The sequence below is a fragment of the Tursiops truncatus genome, chromosome 7 (assembly GCF_011762595.2).
Source record: "Tursiops truncatus isolate mTurTru1 chromosome 7, mTurTru1.mat.Y, whole genome shotgun sequence".
NCBI lineage: Eukaryota > Metazoa > Chordata > Mammalia > Artiodactyla > Delphinidae > Tursiops > Tursiops truncatus.
Genome location: NC_047040.1, coordinates 63,778,804 through 63,794,613, shown reverse-complemented (window position 1 = coordinate 63,794,613; position 15,810 = coordinate 63,778,804). Strand labels below are relative to the sequence as shown.

General features: G+C 40.1%; 1 protein-coding gene across 4 annotated transcripts in view; it reads right to left on the bottom strand.

The window, feature by feature from the left end:
* The window catches only part of STK39 (serine/threonine kinase 39), a 482,653-nt gene that overhangs the window by 103,511 nt on the left and 363,332 nt on the right, over positions 1-15,810 (bottom strand). For all 4 annotated transcript variants that reach the window (XM_033860055.2, XM_019922315.3, XM_033860054.2 and 1 more), the window contains 2 exons: positions 12,128-12,190; positions 10,317-10,384 (listed from right to left, as the gene is read on the bottom strand). In XM_033860055.2, the coding sequence (XP_033715946.1) occupies positions 10,317-10,384; positions 12,128-12,190 (131 nt within the window). The remainder of the gene's footprint in view (positions 1-10,316; positions 10,385-12,127; positions 12,191-15,810) is intronic.

The following is a 15,810-nucleotide window of genomic DNA, read 5'->3' as shown; positions in this document are numbered from 1 at the left end:
TGGCTTCTCAGTGCAGTGCCTAAGAACTCAGCCCTAACGAAGAGTAAGGAAGCAGTGTCAGCTGCCACATGGACAGTGACACCTCTGGCTGGCCCAAGTGCCACAACCAGCCCCTAGAATCCCCAGGTGCTTTGATACTGGGCTTACTCCGTTTTATATCTCCAGGTTTCTCAAAGTCTGAGAGCACTTCATCAAGGTCAAAATCCAATGCTAAAGGGGATTTTTCCACTGGGCAGTTTTAAAACATCATTTTTGCACATATAAGGTTTCATATACTGCCATACTGAAAAACTGGGAATTCCGTAAATATCAAATAATACTTTTAAAGTAACATGTTTTGGCACACTCAGTCAAAATATAAAGAAGCCATCCAAAAGGACTGTGTAGATTTATACTCAAAGATATGAAAAGATATCAAAGACATTACTAAATAAAGCAGACCATAAAACATTATGTGTTTTGTGAAATAAAATATTTATACTAGGGCCTTCCCTGGTGGCGCAGTGGTTGAGAGTCCGCCTGCCGATGCAGGGGACATGGGTTCATGCCCCCGTCCGGGAAGATCCCACATGCCGCGGAGCGGCTGGGCCCGTGAGCCATGGCCGCTGAGCCTGCGCGTCCGGAGCCTGTGCTCCGCAACGGGAGAGGCCACAGCAGTGAGAGGCCCGCGTACCGCAAAAAATAAAAAAATAAAAAATAAAAATTTATACTATAACATTATTAACCTAAGTGTAGAAAAGAGTAGAAGAATATTTGTCAAGAGGCTAGTAATGACGTATCTCTGGGTAGTGAGATATAGAAGATTTTATTTCTTGTTCTTTTAATTTACTTTGATTTTCTAAATTTCTAAGATGACCATATATTGCTTGAAAATACAGAACTCTATACATTCCCTATTGCTGAAAGTATTTGCACTTGCAAACATCTGCTTGCTCCACTGTCAGAAAGAAAATGACATTATCTCACAATGAATGGCTTTTAATTCTTCTATTTTGCTTCTCATGCATTACCAAATTTTTCGGAATACAAATCTTCCTTCCTTTAGCATGTTTACCAGCAGAAGGATTTTGTAAATGCAAAAGATCTACACCCTGCACTACCCTGTATCATCTCTACTTATACCATCTACCTATACCACACCACCAATAACACTGGATTAACATCAGAAGACCCAGTCTCCAGCCTAAGTGTACTATCTCTGTGACTGCAGGAAAGTTACTTAACATCCCTGATCTTGCTTTTTCACCTGTAAGCAGCAAACACAGGATGAAAGAAAAAAATTAAATCAGGCAAGTGATGTGACCGTGCTTTTAAAGTTGTAAGACACTACAGATGCTGACTGCTGTTTTCATCATCAACTTTAGTATCTCCTCTAAAATAATATTTTCAGGTATTCCTGTCATAATATTTAATGATGGGCATAACAGGAAACACTGTTAAAAGAATACTTAGGTAAAATGTCAGTGAGAAGACAGGTAAATGTAACAATCTTAAAAATACATGGGTTTCTAATGGCATTCAGAATGGAACTGAACAGAGCACGGCCACGGGGTCAAGTGGTAAACAGCAAGGACCAGCATGCTCAACAGACCCAGGTTCAAGACCCATCTCTGCTTCATCTGAGCTGGAAGGTATTGGACAAGTAACCCCCACGACTTTACGCCTTAGTCTCTCACCTGTGAGATGTCAGAAACAACAGTATCGACGTTGCAGAGGTTTTGTGATGATTAAACACGAAAATGCATACACAGTGCTTATCGCTGTGCCTGGTCCCTTGTGGGAACCTCATCTTTCTGAAGGACCTCACTCACAATATAGCCAAGAAGTACAACAGCGACTCCAATTCTCAGAGGAAAGGAAATTACCGGAGGAGAACATTCCAAAAAAATTAAATGCTAAGTATTTTTCATACTAAAGAACAGTATTTCTAATAACTTGGCACCTACATAATAATACACACCACTCTACTGAAAAACAAACATAGTCTTCTCAGGAATCATTTAAGTCTGATAAGGCCTGTACCAAAGACCACAGCCTGACACTGCCCCTGGATTCAACCCAACCATTACTCTTCGCAAAACGTGGGTGTTGAAAAAAATAAACACTGGTTACTATGGGAACAAGTAATCCAAAGATAACATTCAGACACAAGGGCTCTCACCTTCCTTTAACTACCCAGAGCTCTTCTTTTCATCCGTCTTCTTATGGCATTTATCACTTTCTACCTTGTGTTAGAGTCATTTGTGCAGGGTCTGATCTATCTGCCTACACAGTAAGCTCTTCGAGTGCAGAGACCCTGTCATATTCAACTTTGGATTTTCAACAAAGCCTTGCACAAAGAAAGCCGTAAATAAGTAGTTTGTTGGGGGGGGGGGGAAGACCATGTACTAAAAAGCACTGCCACAATTGGTCACTATGACTACACTACTTAACCTTTGGGGGAAAATTTAATCAAGCCCCCCAACCACTTGACGAGAATTAACCTGATTTTACAGACTAGAGAATCATTTAAGAATTCTAATCCCTCCTGAATGACGATAACATGGAATTAGAATTCAGGCAAACTAATGCTAAACAACATTGTTTTTAGCAGCTTCAGCCTTCTTTATGAAATTATAACTTACTAACTCTATAGTTTACCCATATCTAAGTTCACCTTTTAAAAGAGAAACTAAAGTAATAAGTCAAAGTAAGTAATACTGTCATGCTAAAGGATTTTTGTAAAATAAATATCCTATTCCAGAGATCCTCTTCCCCCACAAAGAGGAAAACTATTTTGTTGGTCTAGGGTCTTTAATTGGCCCATCAAGGTCTAATGATATTCCTACATAATAACCAATTAAAGTCATTATTAGCAAATTGATGGGATAGACCAAAGCATCTATGTGTGATAACTGTCACAGTTGCCTTCAGCTAAACTAACTGCCATCCACCGGGCTGCACGGTCAAAGCGTGAACAGCACCCAACACAAAGGAATTAACAATTTAACTGATAAGTTTATCATTTTTCCAAATCACTGAGCCTGACTCTAAGAAAACATGTTTTATGCCAAATATGACTATTCTATTTTATGAAAAATATACTAATGACAAAATATTTGTGCAATGCCTAACTCAAACCAGAAACTGTAATAACATCTACAGACAGTTACATAAATTATGAGGTGGCTCACTTGGGAGCTGGTATTTTTCTCCTCAGACGTAGAGGATTTCCTTATCTTGTACCTAAATTTATGACACTCATTTTTTTCGACAACATTACCATACACACAATGGACAAGAGAATATTTGCAGAAAAGTACATACATGGAAAAAGAAAAAACTACATTTTAACTATGTTCAGCATTTAACATGGAGATGTAAGGTCTAATCCTTTTTCTCCAACCTTACATATAACAGATCAGTTTTAAAAGCAAGTTAAAGCAATATTATATTTTTTCAAAGAAGAAATTAGCCTTTGTCTCCTCAGTCTTTTGCCTATGATCACCAGAATGAGAAGTGGAGAAATAAATATACTACTTGTAGCTAAAATGTATTTGTCTTTTCTTTTCAGAAGGTGGCGTTGTGAAAAGTATTTCCCAGTTTCCTACCTAGAGAATGAAGGTGAGGTTTACCCAGCATCTTGGAGAAGGAAGCCATATCCCTAGCAGGTAGGTCTATAAAATGCTATTTCAAAAAGAAAGTCAGCGTGACCTTTCCAAGAGATGGAGAAAGCAGCCATCCAAACAGCATTAGTTAACAACCGGTGAAATGCTGGCATGAAACTGTGTCTACTCACTAGCCTGTGGAGCACGATACACATACATGTCATGCCCAGATAGCCTCAGGGGATAAGAAAGGCAGGCACGCTGTTTCCTAACACCCAATAGCCACGTGTTGTCTAGACCAGTGACCCACAAGGACAGAGTGAGGGTATATTTGTGTGTGTGTGTGTATATGCATATGTTTGCGTATGTATATAAATGTGTCTATATATGTACCATATACATATGTCAGAATCTTGTGGTCTAGATGGAAATGAATGAAAAGGGTACAAAACAGCACATGGATTTCCTAAATCCGATCCACACTGGCCAGAACAACCTTCCAGCTTCCTCTCACACAGGGTGGTACAAGTGATCCAGAGTAGGTTGCACATGGGGACTGGGGTGTGCAGAAATTGTATGGCAGGGACCAACACCAGATGGCAGATTTTGATACTCAATGAGCATGTAACGTTGAAGGTTCTAAGAGAAGCTGGACCTATGAGGGGGTGCTGGTGGTAAAAGAAGAGGCCAGGAGACTGCCACCCCGCACACAAGAGACCACTGAGGGCAACTCTATGACCTGTATTTGTTCATGATTTAAAAAGTGACTCAAGCTGGGGCCTGTGAGGGTGTGCCCATAGAACCCTCTAGGAATGTTTTTAAATGCTGTGTTTCCATTTAGATGATGATCACACTCACACGCACTTATATTCTGGGACATCAGGATAATGTCCATTTCAGGGAACAAGCTACTAGTTCACTTTAAATTCACAATCCCTAACCTCAAGTGATCACCTGTGAAGCCTGTTCATCCTATCACATCTCCCTGGTGAATTGACTCTCCAGCTCTCCTACACAATTATCTCCTCATTTCTCCAACCTTGAACATCTTTTCCTTCCTCACTCTCAATGATGATATTCCTTACCTTACTGAGAGAAGAGAATTAACAGAAGAAGACTTCCACAAGCCCATACCCCAAATCACCAAGCTCCCTGCACCTCTGCCTGCTCTTCCATCACTGCGGCTGCAATGTCAGACATCTATCCATTCTCCTGTCTAAGGCACATTCCACATGGATACCTGGGCATCACCCCTTCCCACCCACCTGAGGACATCAGACTTACAAACGTCCCGTCTTTCATTCCATTTTCCTTCTCTATTGGATCATTTCCAATAAACAATACTTTAAAAAAAAAACCCTCCCTTCATCCCATATTCTCATTGAGCTAACACCCCATTTCTTTGCTCCTCCTGTACAGCAAATTTCTAGCAAGAGTTATCCATACTAACAAGTCATCTATCTTTGTTACATTGTGCTTTCTCTCACCACTCTGTCCTGAATCCAGTTCTATCAAGCATTTATCCCCACCACTCCACTAAAATAACTCTTGCCAAGGTCAAGAATGGTTAAGAATGTATTGATATTTTGCCAAACACAATGGCGAATTCCCAGATCCCATTGTACTTGATCTACTGATAACAACTGATGCAGCTTTTCACTCCTCCTTTCTTGAGACTTCCTCTGTTTGACTTACAGGACCACCGTATGCACCAGTTCTCAAATTTCTCTCTCTAACCCAGAAATGTATCTCCTTTGAAATCTAGGCTCGTGTACCTGAATGCCTACTTGACATCATGAGATAGATTTCCGCTAGACAACTCAAACTGAACTTGTCCAAAACTGAATTCTTGATTCTGCCCAAACCTGAGATTCTAACTGCCCTCCTCATCTCAGAAGATGGCAACTCCATTCATCTGTATTTTCAGGCCCAAACCTTTTAAGTCCTCTCTCCTCCATCCAGAATCTGATAATCGCTTGCCACCTCCATTACTTCCCTCCCTGGTCCAGGTCACATCATCATTTTTTGCGCCAGGGCAATAGCCAGCCAATGGGCCCTCTGCTTCCACCCTGAATGGTCTCTATATGGCCTAGTCTCCACGTTGTAACTCTTCTGCTCACAAACCTTCCACCACGGTTTCCCATCCACAAACAGTGAAATCCAAGGTCTTCACCACAGGCTATATGGCCCTACGTGATTCAGCCCCTGCTAACCTTCAGACCTCACCCCCCACCACCACTCTGGCCATACTGGTTCCCTGGCTGTTTCTATAACTACTTAGAACATCCTTCCTGCTCAGAATATTTGCAATCACTGTTTGCTCTGCCTAGAACTTTCTTCCTCCAAGCAACCTCATGGCTTGGTTCCTCACTTCTGTCAGGGGTCTGCTCAACTATCCCTTTAACTAGAGAGCCCTTTTATGGTATGTAGAATTCTATGATGGCTTCCAACCTTCCTGTCCCCTGGTGTACACGCCCTACATAATCCTCTGCCCTGAGTGTGACCCGGACCTTTAAATATGATGGGCTGTCACTCCTGTGATTAAGTTATGTTTTATGACAAAGGTGCAGGGATTTTGCACATGTAATTCAAGTTCCAAATCAGTTGATTTCGACTTAATCAAAAGGGAGATTATTCTAGATGACACTGGCTTAATTAGGTGAAAAACCTTTAACAGAGGGACTGGGCCCTTGGAGTGCAGGGGAAATGTTCTCCAACTGCCCCTGAAAAAAGCAAAGTCAGGCTGTGAACTGTCTGGAGTGGGATGGCCTGTAGGAGCCAAAGATCTCAGTCCACAACTGCAAGGAACTGAATTCTGGCCACGCCCAAATGAGCCTGAAAGAAGACCTCAAGCTCCAGGTGAGCAGGTCTTAACTGCAGCCTGGTGAGCCACAGCAGAGGACCCAAGTAGGCCGAGTCCAGACTTCTGACCTACAGAAGCTATGAGATGATAAATGGATGTTACTTTAAGCCACGAAATTTGTGGTAACTTGTTACATAGCAATAGAAAACTAACACGCCTTCCTTAATACAGAACAGCACCCTCAGACTTTCTAGCCTCTTGATGAAGCTTTTCCTTCAGAGAACCTGATACATCGTATCAGTAATGCTCGTATTTGAATTGCTCCTCTCCCTACCTCTAGAATGTAAGCTCCTGGAGGGCAAGAAATTTGTCTTTTGTTTTTTTCCCTTATTGCGTCACAGGGCCTAGAACAGTGCCATGCACAAGGTAGGTGCTTGATAAATATCTATAGGATGAATGAGAGTAGCTGCTGCTTACGTTTATATCAGCAGAGAGTGATCCCCAAAACTTAATAGCTTTTAACTGTTAACTTTCAAAGGCTATTTCTCAAATTAAAGTACAGTTGACCTGCAAACAACAGGGATTTGAACTGTGCAGGCCCACTTATATGTGGATTTTTTTTTCAATACATACATACCACAGGACTACACAGCCCACAGCTGGTTAAATCTGTAGATGTGGAACTGTGTATAAAGAGGGCCAGCTGTAAAGTTATAAGCAGATTTTCAGCTTCGCTGGGGGTCAGTGTTCCTAACCCCTGCACTGTTCACAACTGTACAAGGATTGACCTTAAAGGGGTCCAGCAACATATTGAGAGATTCATGAGTTCTTAAATGTAAAAAAACACGAATTTAAATAAATACCTTGTAACCACTGAACAACAAAAAAGATGCATATAAGCAATTAGGCATAAACATGTGTTTGCTAAAAATAAGTTATACTAAAATCCACTTCCATTTTTTGAAAATATCATTGATATGTCTTAATTTCAGAAATACTTTTAATGGATCCTGTTATGATAGCCTTTTGAATAGTCAGTTAAATGTTGACTAAAAGGCAGTAGAGTCAATAGGATTTGTTTTTGATTGAGCAACTATACCAAAAAATACTAGTTAATTATTGAAAGGCATTCAGAAAGTGAGCAGTTTCTAACAGATGCCAGAAGGTTCTGTCCTACTTGAACTGTTGAACACGATAATCAATGTTCTGGATAAAGGTGCAAAAGACAGGGTCATTAAATTGACAAGGGATGTATATACAAACATTGTAACTAATATAACACATTGACAGTCAGGAGTGAAATGTACGGTGGGCGAGCAATGAGTCAAAACCACCAGGTCCACTCTTATAGTGACAAATGCTAAGATGTGCACAGAGTTTTAAAACATAAGTTGCAGTTCAGAGTCAGCCTTGGTAGCCCTTCAAATGGAAAAAACACAATCAGAGGTTTCTGTTTGACTGCTGGGTCATGCTAAATTCATCACCAAAGTACACAGGTATTTCAAAAGGCAATGAAAACTTGGACTGATTTAGGAGAAATTTATAAATTTCTCTATTTAGGAGAAATACAGTGTGAACTGCAAAAAATCACATGATCTAACTACTGTATTCTAGCCTGCTCAGATCACATCTGGAGACCTACATTTAAATATGGGTGCTCCATTTAAAAGGGACAAGGTTAAACTGGAAAATAATACCATGAAAAGAGTTCTGAAGTTGAAGAGGTCTTAGAGTAAACAACGTTAAACAAATTCCTCTCCTGCAGAACTTCTTAGAACCTTTAATGTTAATGTTCCTTGTGATTTCCAAAAAAAGGTGTGTGTGTGTGTGTGTGTGTGTGTGTGTGTGTGTGTGTGTGTGTGTATGTGTAATAGATGGATATTACCCGTTGTTTCTTAACTTATTTGAACATGGAACTCTTTCTTCATGGAGAATCTTTTAAGACTAGTGACCCAAGCCACGAACTCAGGAAAACCACCACCTAAGCCCATGAGAAAAAGGGTAACAAAAGCAGATACAGACTAAAAGTCAATAGGAGTAAACAAGGATGATTGTGAGGGGGATATAGAACTATATTGTGAGAAGCAAGGCTAAAGTTACTTTTGCTGTTTTGCCTAGGAAAGGAGAAGAGCAAGACTGGCAAACAACAAATGGCTCTCAGAAAAATGAGAGAAGGCAACTGTTTTATATTGTCCCAGTACCTAGAGCAAAACAATATTTGGAAATAAGGTTTAAAGTATGCATTTTAACACTCTTCAGGAGACTTATCCAGAGAACCTGATATGTGCTCTAAGGGTCAGAATTTGAGCCCAGAATAGGAAGGTCAGCTAAATCTTCAAGAGGACATAGCAATTAAAGCTTTTCAGTATCACAGAGGTGATCAAAGAAAAAGAGTGAACTGAAGTATGCACGGGGACTGGGTAAATACCCAGCAGGGGCACTGAAGAAAAGACTCCTGCGTATGTCCAGTAGGAGGTTGGATGACTGGGCTCTAAAGGTGACTTCCAACACTGCATGCTCAGCGGGCTAGCCTGTAACCTCCGTAGTCTCGCTCACCCTTGCGTCTCAAAGACAAACACTGAGCCCCGCACAGAATTGCTTTCTCAGAAAGATCGGTGAATATTTATAAGTGAATAAATGAACAAGTGAAAAATAAAAGGAGTACCTGTTTCCAAAGTCAAACGAAAAGGGAAAGGGCTATTTCATTCTCTGGAGACTGCTAGATACACTAACTGTGAATCACAAGCAAGGTTACTCTCAAATAGAAGGAAAATAGTCTTGTAATAATTTCACATCTTGACTTGGAAATCAACTCTGAATTAAACTGCACCAAGGGTCACGGTGAGGTTCCCACAGTAAGTATGGGAAAATGCACTGCAGATTGTGAATGACCATCAGGAGGAAGGGGCGATTATGGCGAAGATAATCTACCCTGACAGATTATGATAATTCAGAGGGCTGGAAACTAACCTTGAAAATGAATCCACCTTTTATAGCCATGGCTCTGAAAAAGGCCCATTAGCCATGTGTTCTATTCGTTTAATTGTCAAAGGAGAACATATTTTAAAATGCCTTCAAAAATGTGACAGGGAACTCTACTCAGTGCTCTGTGGTGACCTAAATGGGAAGGAAATCCAAAAAAGAGGGGATATATGTATACGTATAGCTGATTCACTTTGCTGTACAGTAGAAACTAACACAACATTGTAAAGCAACTACTCCAATAGAAATCTTTTTAAAAAAATGTGACGGTGATTGACCTGGTAAGTTCAGCTATTTACAATTAAGTTCAAGCAAATTTCTTTTGTCTTGAGATTCCAAATTCTTAACAAAGAATGCACATTCAATTGACCTTATTTTTAAAAATCCTTGAAATAGAAAGCTTTCATTCACTAGATACAAAGACTAGACTGTCAGGCACCATATTTGTATCCATTTCCTGGAAGACTAAGGGTTCTTTCATAATATATCTATCATTTCAACACAGTGGCTGATCAAACCTGTCACTGAAGAATGTTCTGAACAGGCAACTTGTCGTACAAGCATGGTTTATTTCTGTCAGAGACTGACTGCTGAAGTGAGAAAGAAACTCATTAAAAATCTCTTACTGTGATCTAACGTAAAAAAAGAAAAGAAAAAAAAGAGAAAGAAAAACCCAAGGAAGAAAAGGCAAGGAAAAAAAACTTAATGAACGGTACACTGAGCCTGCAAATACACTCACATGGTGCTTTTCTTTCTTATTCTTCTTGGGGAAGCAACTAGAAGAGAGCAATTAGTCCTGGGAATACAGCACCCACAGGCTATTTGGGGAGATCAAACAAGGTAACAATTTTATTTTATGCTAATATTATGAAAAGCTACGGAAGGAGATCAGAATATTGTACTATACGTAGGGAAAGTGATGCAAAATAAACAATATTATTTACCTTAATCTTAAAACTAGGTTCACGGCACAAGAAGCTTCTCTGTAGTCTTCACTAGCATTGAGTAAGCCCTTTAAAAACAAAACAGCAAACTGTTATAAACTCGGGAAATACATGCATAAAATCATGATAGCCCTTGACTCATAGAGCCCTTTCTTCCTGGAAATTTCAAATCTAGCTCTTTACACATGCAGGTCTTATTCGTCCATATAAGACCTCTGTGTGAACACTAGAATGGTGTCTACTTCCCATCACAACTGTGGATTCAAATGTTTCATACAGAAAGCCTCAGTAGGAGGACGGGCCCTAGGAACAACTGGTATAAGCAGCAGTTAAGTCCAAAGGAAAGCCATCTAGAGGGGAACCTTGCAACCCGAGCCGTGGACTGTACCGACTGGGCCTGGGTGACGCACAAAGGTTGTGCACTTTAAACCTCATGATGCAGAGGATGGAGGAACCTAGTAGGTGAGGCCACAGTTTACCTTTCTCGCCTTTCTCCCCTAGAGTCTATTTCCTTGAACACAGATCATCAGTTATGACTGCCTCTGCTACACAGCCTCTCCCTACTCCTACCAATTCCTGGACATGAGCCATTCCTACTGGAGTAGAAAAATAACGGATTTTAGGTCAGGACTTGGCTCTGCCGCTGACCAGCTATGCGACTGTGGGCGAGTCATTCTCCGGACTCGTTTTCTCATTTACAAAACGGGGATAATACCTGCCTCAAAAGTTTCCTGGGAGAACAAAATAACGTATATGAAAATGAGTCAAACTGTACCATGTTACTTACTACTAGGTATCCTTATCCCTTTTCCTGTTTCCTTTACTCTTTGCCTTGTGACCTGTTGTTACCCCTACCTTTCCTTTTATCATTCAACCAATCCCTACAGTTTACTTCAAGGTGTTTTACTGAGTTGCCCAATACAATGTAAAGGCTCTGCCTCTAAGTAGTTGTGCAACCTCGGCTGAGCCACTTCACCTCTGCAAATCTCTGCTTCCTCAGGTATAAAAGATAAGGGTCAAGGACTAGATGTCTAACCTGCAATCATGAAATCCCATCACTCTCTCTCCTCTGCATACAGCTGTTTCATAAAATACAGATCAGGTAGAACAGAAATACATTTAAATGGAATATGCAGCTTTGGAGGGAAGATGTGATCCTCCGGCTGGTGATACTTGAAAGTGTAACCACTTTGAGAGCTGAAGGGCTTGCCTATTAATTACACAGCAAAACCAGAACGGGGGCCTGCATTCTGGTTCTATGTCCACAGCCCCTGCCCTGGATAGCTCAGCATCCTTCATCAGCACCCGACACAACTCGTGGCACACGTGTTCCGTCATATAACTTTTAATATGAATTCATTCACGGTCACTGGACTATTATTTTTACAAGGCGAGTTGTAGAGATAAATTGGCCCATAAAATTCAGTGATAAAAGAATTATAAAAACAGTTTAGAAATCCAACCAGGAGCAAAAAAGAAAAGTATCAATTAATTATAATGTTTTGTGGCTGGAATCTAGCAGAATGGTGAGTCATTTTCTTTCCTTTTCTCATTTCACACAGTACCAGCAATTTCAAAAGCAGTCTAGTAATCAATTCTTGCTCTTGAACCTATCATTTAAAGGTTGGAGGCCCTGAAAATCACAGTCAATAGTGACAGTCCTCTCTTCTCCATACTTATTTAAAAAGTGTCTACAAGCCCCTGCTTTGGAAGCACCACCCTGATATTGTCTATCTTTCTAAAATGTCAGGTTTTGTTAAAAGAAAAAAGAAAATCTGTCTACAACATAAATGACAGGCAGAGAAACGTACCTGAGGGTCCTGCACAGACAGGGACTGTATCTGCTTGGGTATGCTGCTGGCGTTCACTGCGATCTGTTAACAGAGCCACCGTTACAGCACGTAAGAACACCAAAATAAGACGTTAAGCTCAGTGTGGTTACAGTAAGTCTCACTTATCAGAGACAAAAATCTTAAATAATTTAAGTAATTTTAAAGCACCATTTCCCAGCGTGTGGTCCTTTGACTACTTGCATTGGGATCACCTACGACACACGTTAAAGATTCCGGGGCACCATCCAGCCTATGATTCAGAATTTCATGGAGACAGAAGAGAATCTGTATCTTTAATAAGTGCCCCAGGTGATCCTTAAGCTTTTAGAGAACCACCAAGCTAAAGTGAAAAGGCAGGGACTATTTGATATTTTAAACCTGATAACAGAAAGATGCCCAACGACCATTTTTTTTCTTGTCACACAACTTCATCGCAAGTTAAGGGCCCCCTAATGAAAGGATGTTAGGATTAGCACAACCTGCCCCTTTAATCATTACTTTGAACAATTTATTCACAGCACTGGATTTCAAAAATATGTAAGGGTAGCTGGATTTTTAAAACACATTTTCCCCAAAAGAAAAGCTAGAGTAATAGGTTATATTTTTCTCTCCAAGCTGGAAACCTGACCCTCATGTGATACCCAAAATATTTCTGCCTCAATCCCTACTTTTGTGAACTCTGCCCTGGAACAAAACTTGAAAGGCAAACTAAAAGAGAAACAAGCAACATTGACAAAGAATGAAAAATATATATTATTCCCTAAACTTACTAACGATTCTAAAATTATCAGAAGTCATCAGAAATTCTTTGTGGCAAGAGTTTTCTAAAGTTTAAGAGCGTAAAATTCTTACTCTCTCTGCTTCTGCGAAAATAACTCTGTTAGTAATGAAGAAATAAGGGGAAGTATACCCACGTCTGCAGTTTCCTTTGAACTGCATCCAAAAACAAAGACCGACAGATGAATAGATGGCTGTGCATGCGATGAAGTATAGTAATGGCAGAATCCAGGTGATTGCTGGGTGGATGTTCACTATAAAATGTTTTTAATGTTGCAATATTTTGGAAGTTTTTCATATTAAAATGTTGGGGAGAAATGACTATGTTAGAAGAACAAACAACCTGTGTTCATTAACCAGCCAGAGGGCCTTGGTCTATCCCAAATGATCTCTTGTAAAGAATTTTTCAGACTGATTCCACAACCTTTTTTTTTTTTAAACTTTAATTTTTTTCTTTTTATTTTTTATTGAAGTATAGTTGATTTACAATGTTGTGTTAGTTTCTGATGTACAGCAAAGTGAGTCAGTTATACATATATATATTTTTTCATATTCTTTTCCATTATGGTTTATTACAGGATATTGAATATAGTTCCCTGTGCTACACAGTAGCACCTCGTTGTTTACCTGTTTTATATACAGTAGTGTGTATCTGCTAATCCCGAACTCCTCATTTATACCCCCCCCTTCCCCCTTTGGTAACCGTAAATATGTTTTCTATGTCTGTAGGTCTGTTTCCGTTTTGTTAATAAGTTCATTCTTAATTAAGGTTTGAGATACTACCAAAAGCCACATCACATCACCTACAGAATATCCTACCTTTAGTCAAAGAAGGTTTGTAATACGGAAAATTCTTAATGGCATTTACCAGAGGTGACAACTTCTCTTTCCCCTGGGGAGGCCCATCTCATGCCCTGTCCCTTACTCCCGGACAGTTAGGGGCACAGAGAGCTATTACCGTGCAACCTCACTGTGTAGATGTAACCCTGCACGTGATGAAGAAACCAGTCTCCGGCTCCCACTGGGGCAGGAAATGTGCAGAGTGGACAGGAGTGCTGGAGAGGGAGGTTCCCTGAACAAAACATCTTCCTTGACAACCAACTGTAGTCTGCCAAATTTCACCATTATGGACCCCATTCTACCAGTTTAGGGCATGACTTCTGGGCATGCATTTTTAAATGTAAAAACGTACAAGAAACCTAACACATTAAGCAGCTGTCATTCATTAACAGTATAATATAAATTTGTCTATTGGAATTTTTAAAAATTTTAAACAGTTTGCTATTAAGAAGGATACTTGAGAGAATGGGTGTTTTGATAGCAGGGGAAGAGAAGAATAACAGATTAATGTTGGACACGGCCCTGGAGACAGGCCTCTGGGACTGAGTGAAAGAGGAAAGCACCTTGGAATAGAGACAAAAAAGGGACAACATCCACTTTCTAATTTTTCATAGTGCTCTATCTAATCTTCTCATTTTCTGTTTTTAAAAATACTGCAGCTAAATGCACTGTGTTATCCTGGATTAGATCCTGGGACAGAAAAAGGATGTTAGTGGACAAACTAATGAAATACAAATACAATCTGAGATGTAGCGGATAGTAATGGAGCACTGATGGTTTTTAGTTGTGACAAACACGTCAGGGCTACGAAAGAAATTAACGGTAAAAGAGCATGGATGAAGAATGTACAGGAACCCTACAGAGTACACTATCTTTGCAAATTTTCTGTAAACCTAAAATTACTCCAAAACAAAAGGTTTATTTTCAGAATTACAGGAGATTCTAAGTTTAACAACAACTAGTTGGAAAGCCAGTCACCTGTAATAAGAACACCTTTTACAAAGTGACATCATAAAAGCATCAAGCAAAAGCCGTCTGTGATCCAGTACAATCAATTTGGAGGGAGAAATCAAATCTTTGCCTCCAACTACAAATGGGTATAAGACAACATGAGAGCTGACAGGCGTCTGGAAAACACAATGTCATCAGAAATAATTTCAAAAAGCTAAAGGCAGTTTTAACAATCATCCAGCAATAGCACTGAGTAACATAAGCAATGAATTTAGCTTTCACACTGTGTCTAAGCTCTGGTAAAATACACTCAACCTAAATCCAAACCAAATGGATTTTCTCCTCAGAACAAAATATCAGAGTTGGGAAACTATTAACCTAGCCTAGACCTACAACAAAATTCTTCAATATACCTGTCATGGGCCCTACAGGGCTTCTGTCATCAAACCTTCCCACCTGGCACCATTACACTTGATTAAATAAGGACAACTTTTCCAAGGGATTTCTGAAATGTCTTAGTCGTTTTGTTTTTTTGTTTGCTTGTTTGGGGTTTTTTTTTTTTTTTAGACTTCTGATAGGCAGGTATTTAAAACAAATCTTCAGGTATTTGCAGCACTCAGTCTTCCTGGATTCCAGTCTGGGCTTTTGGATTCAGAGCGACTAGTGCGGTTTTCCTAGTCAGTGGGTCCTTCATCCTAGTCACGTATCAGAATCACATGAACAGATTTTTTAAAAATCAGAGTTGCCTTGGACATCACCCCAAACCACCAAATCACAATTTGATTTGCTGGGTCTAGGGATCCGCATTTTTAAAGCCTTTGGTTTTTCTGATGTGGAGCCAGGATTGCAGACCATGTTTTCATGACCCCTAACAGAAGGGCTACTATAAACCGAGTGGTTCCTTAATAGAAGCCTTGGAAAATGTCCTCCTCACTTAAATGAAACCAAAAGAAAGTGTGAATTGAAACATAAAGTCAGGGCTTCCCTGGTGGTGCAGTGGTTAAGAATCTGCCTGCCAATGAAGGGGACACAGGTTTGAGCCCTGGTCCGGGAACTTCCCACATGCCAGGCAGCAACTGAGCCCGTGCGTCACA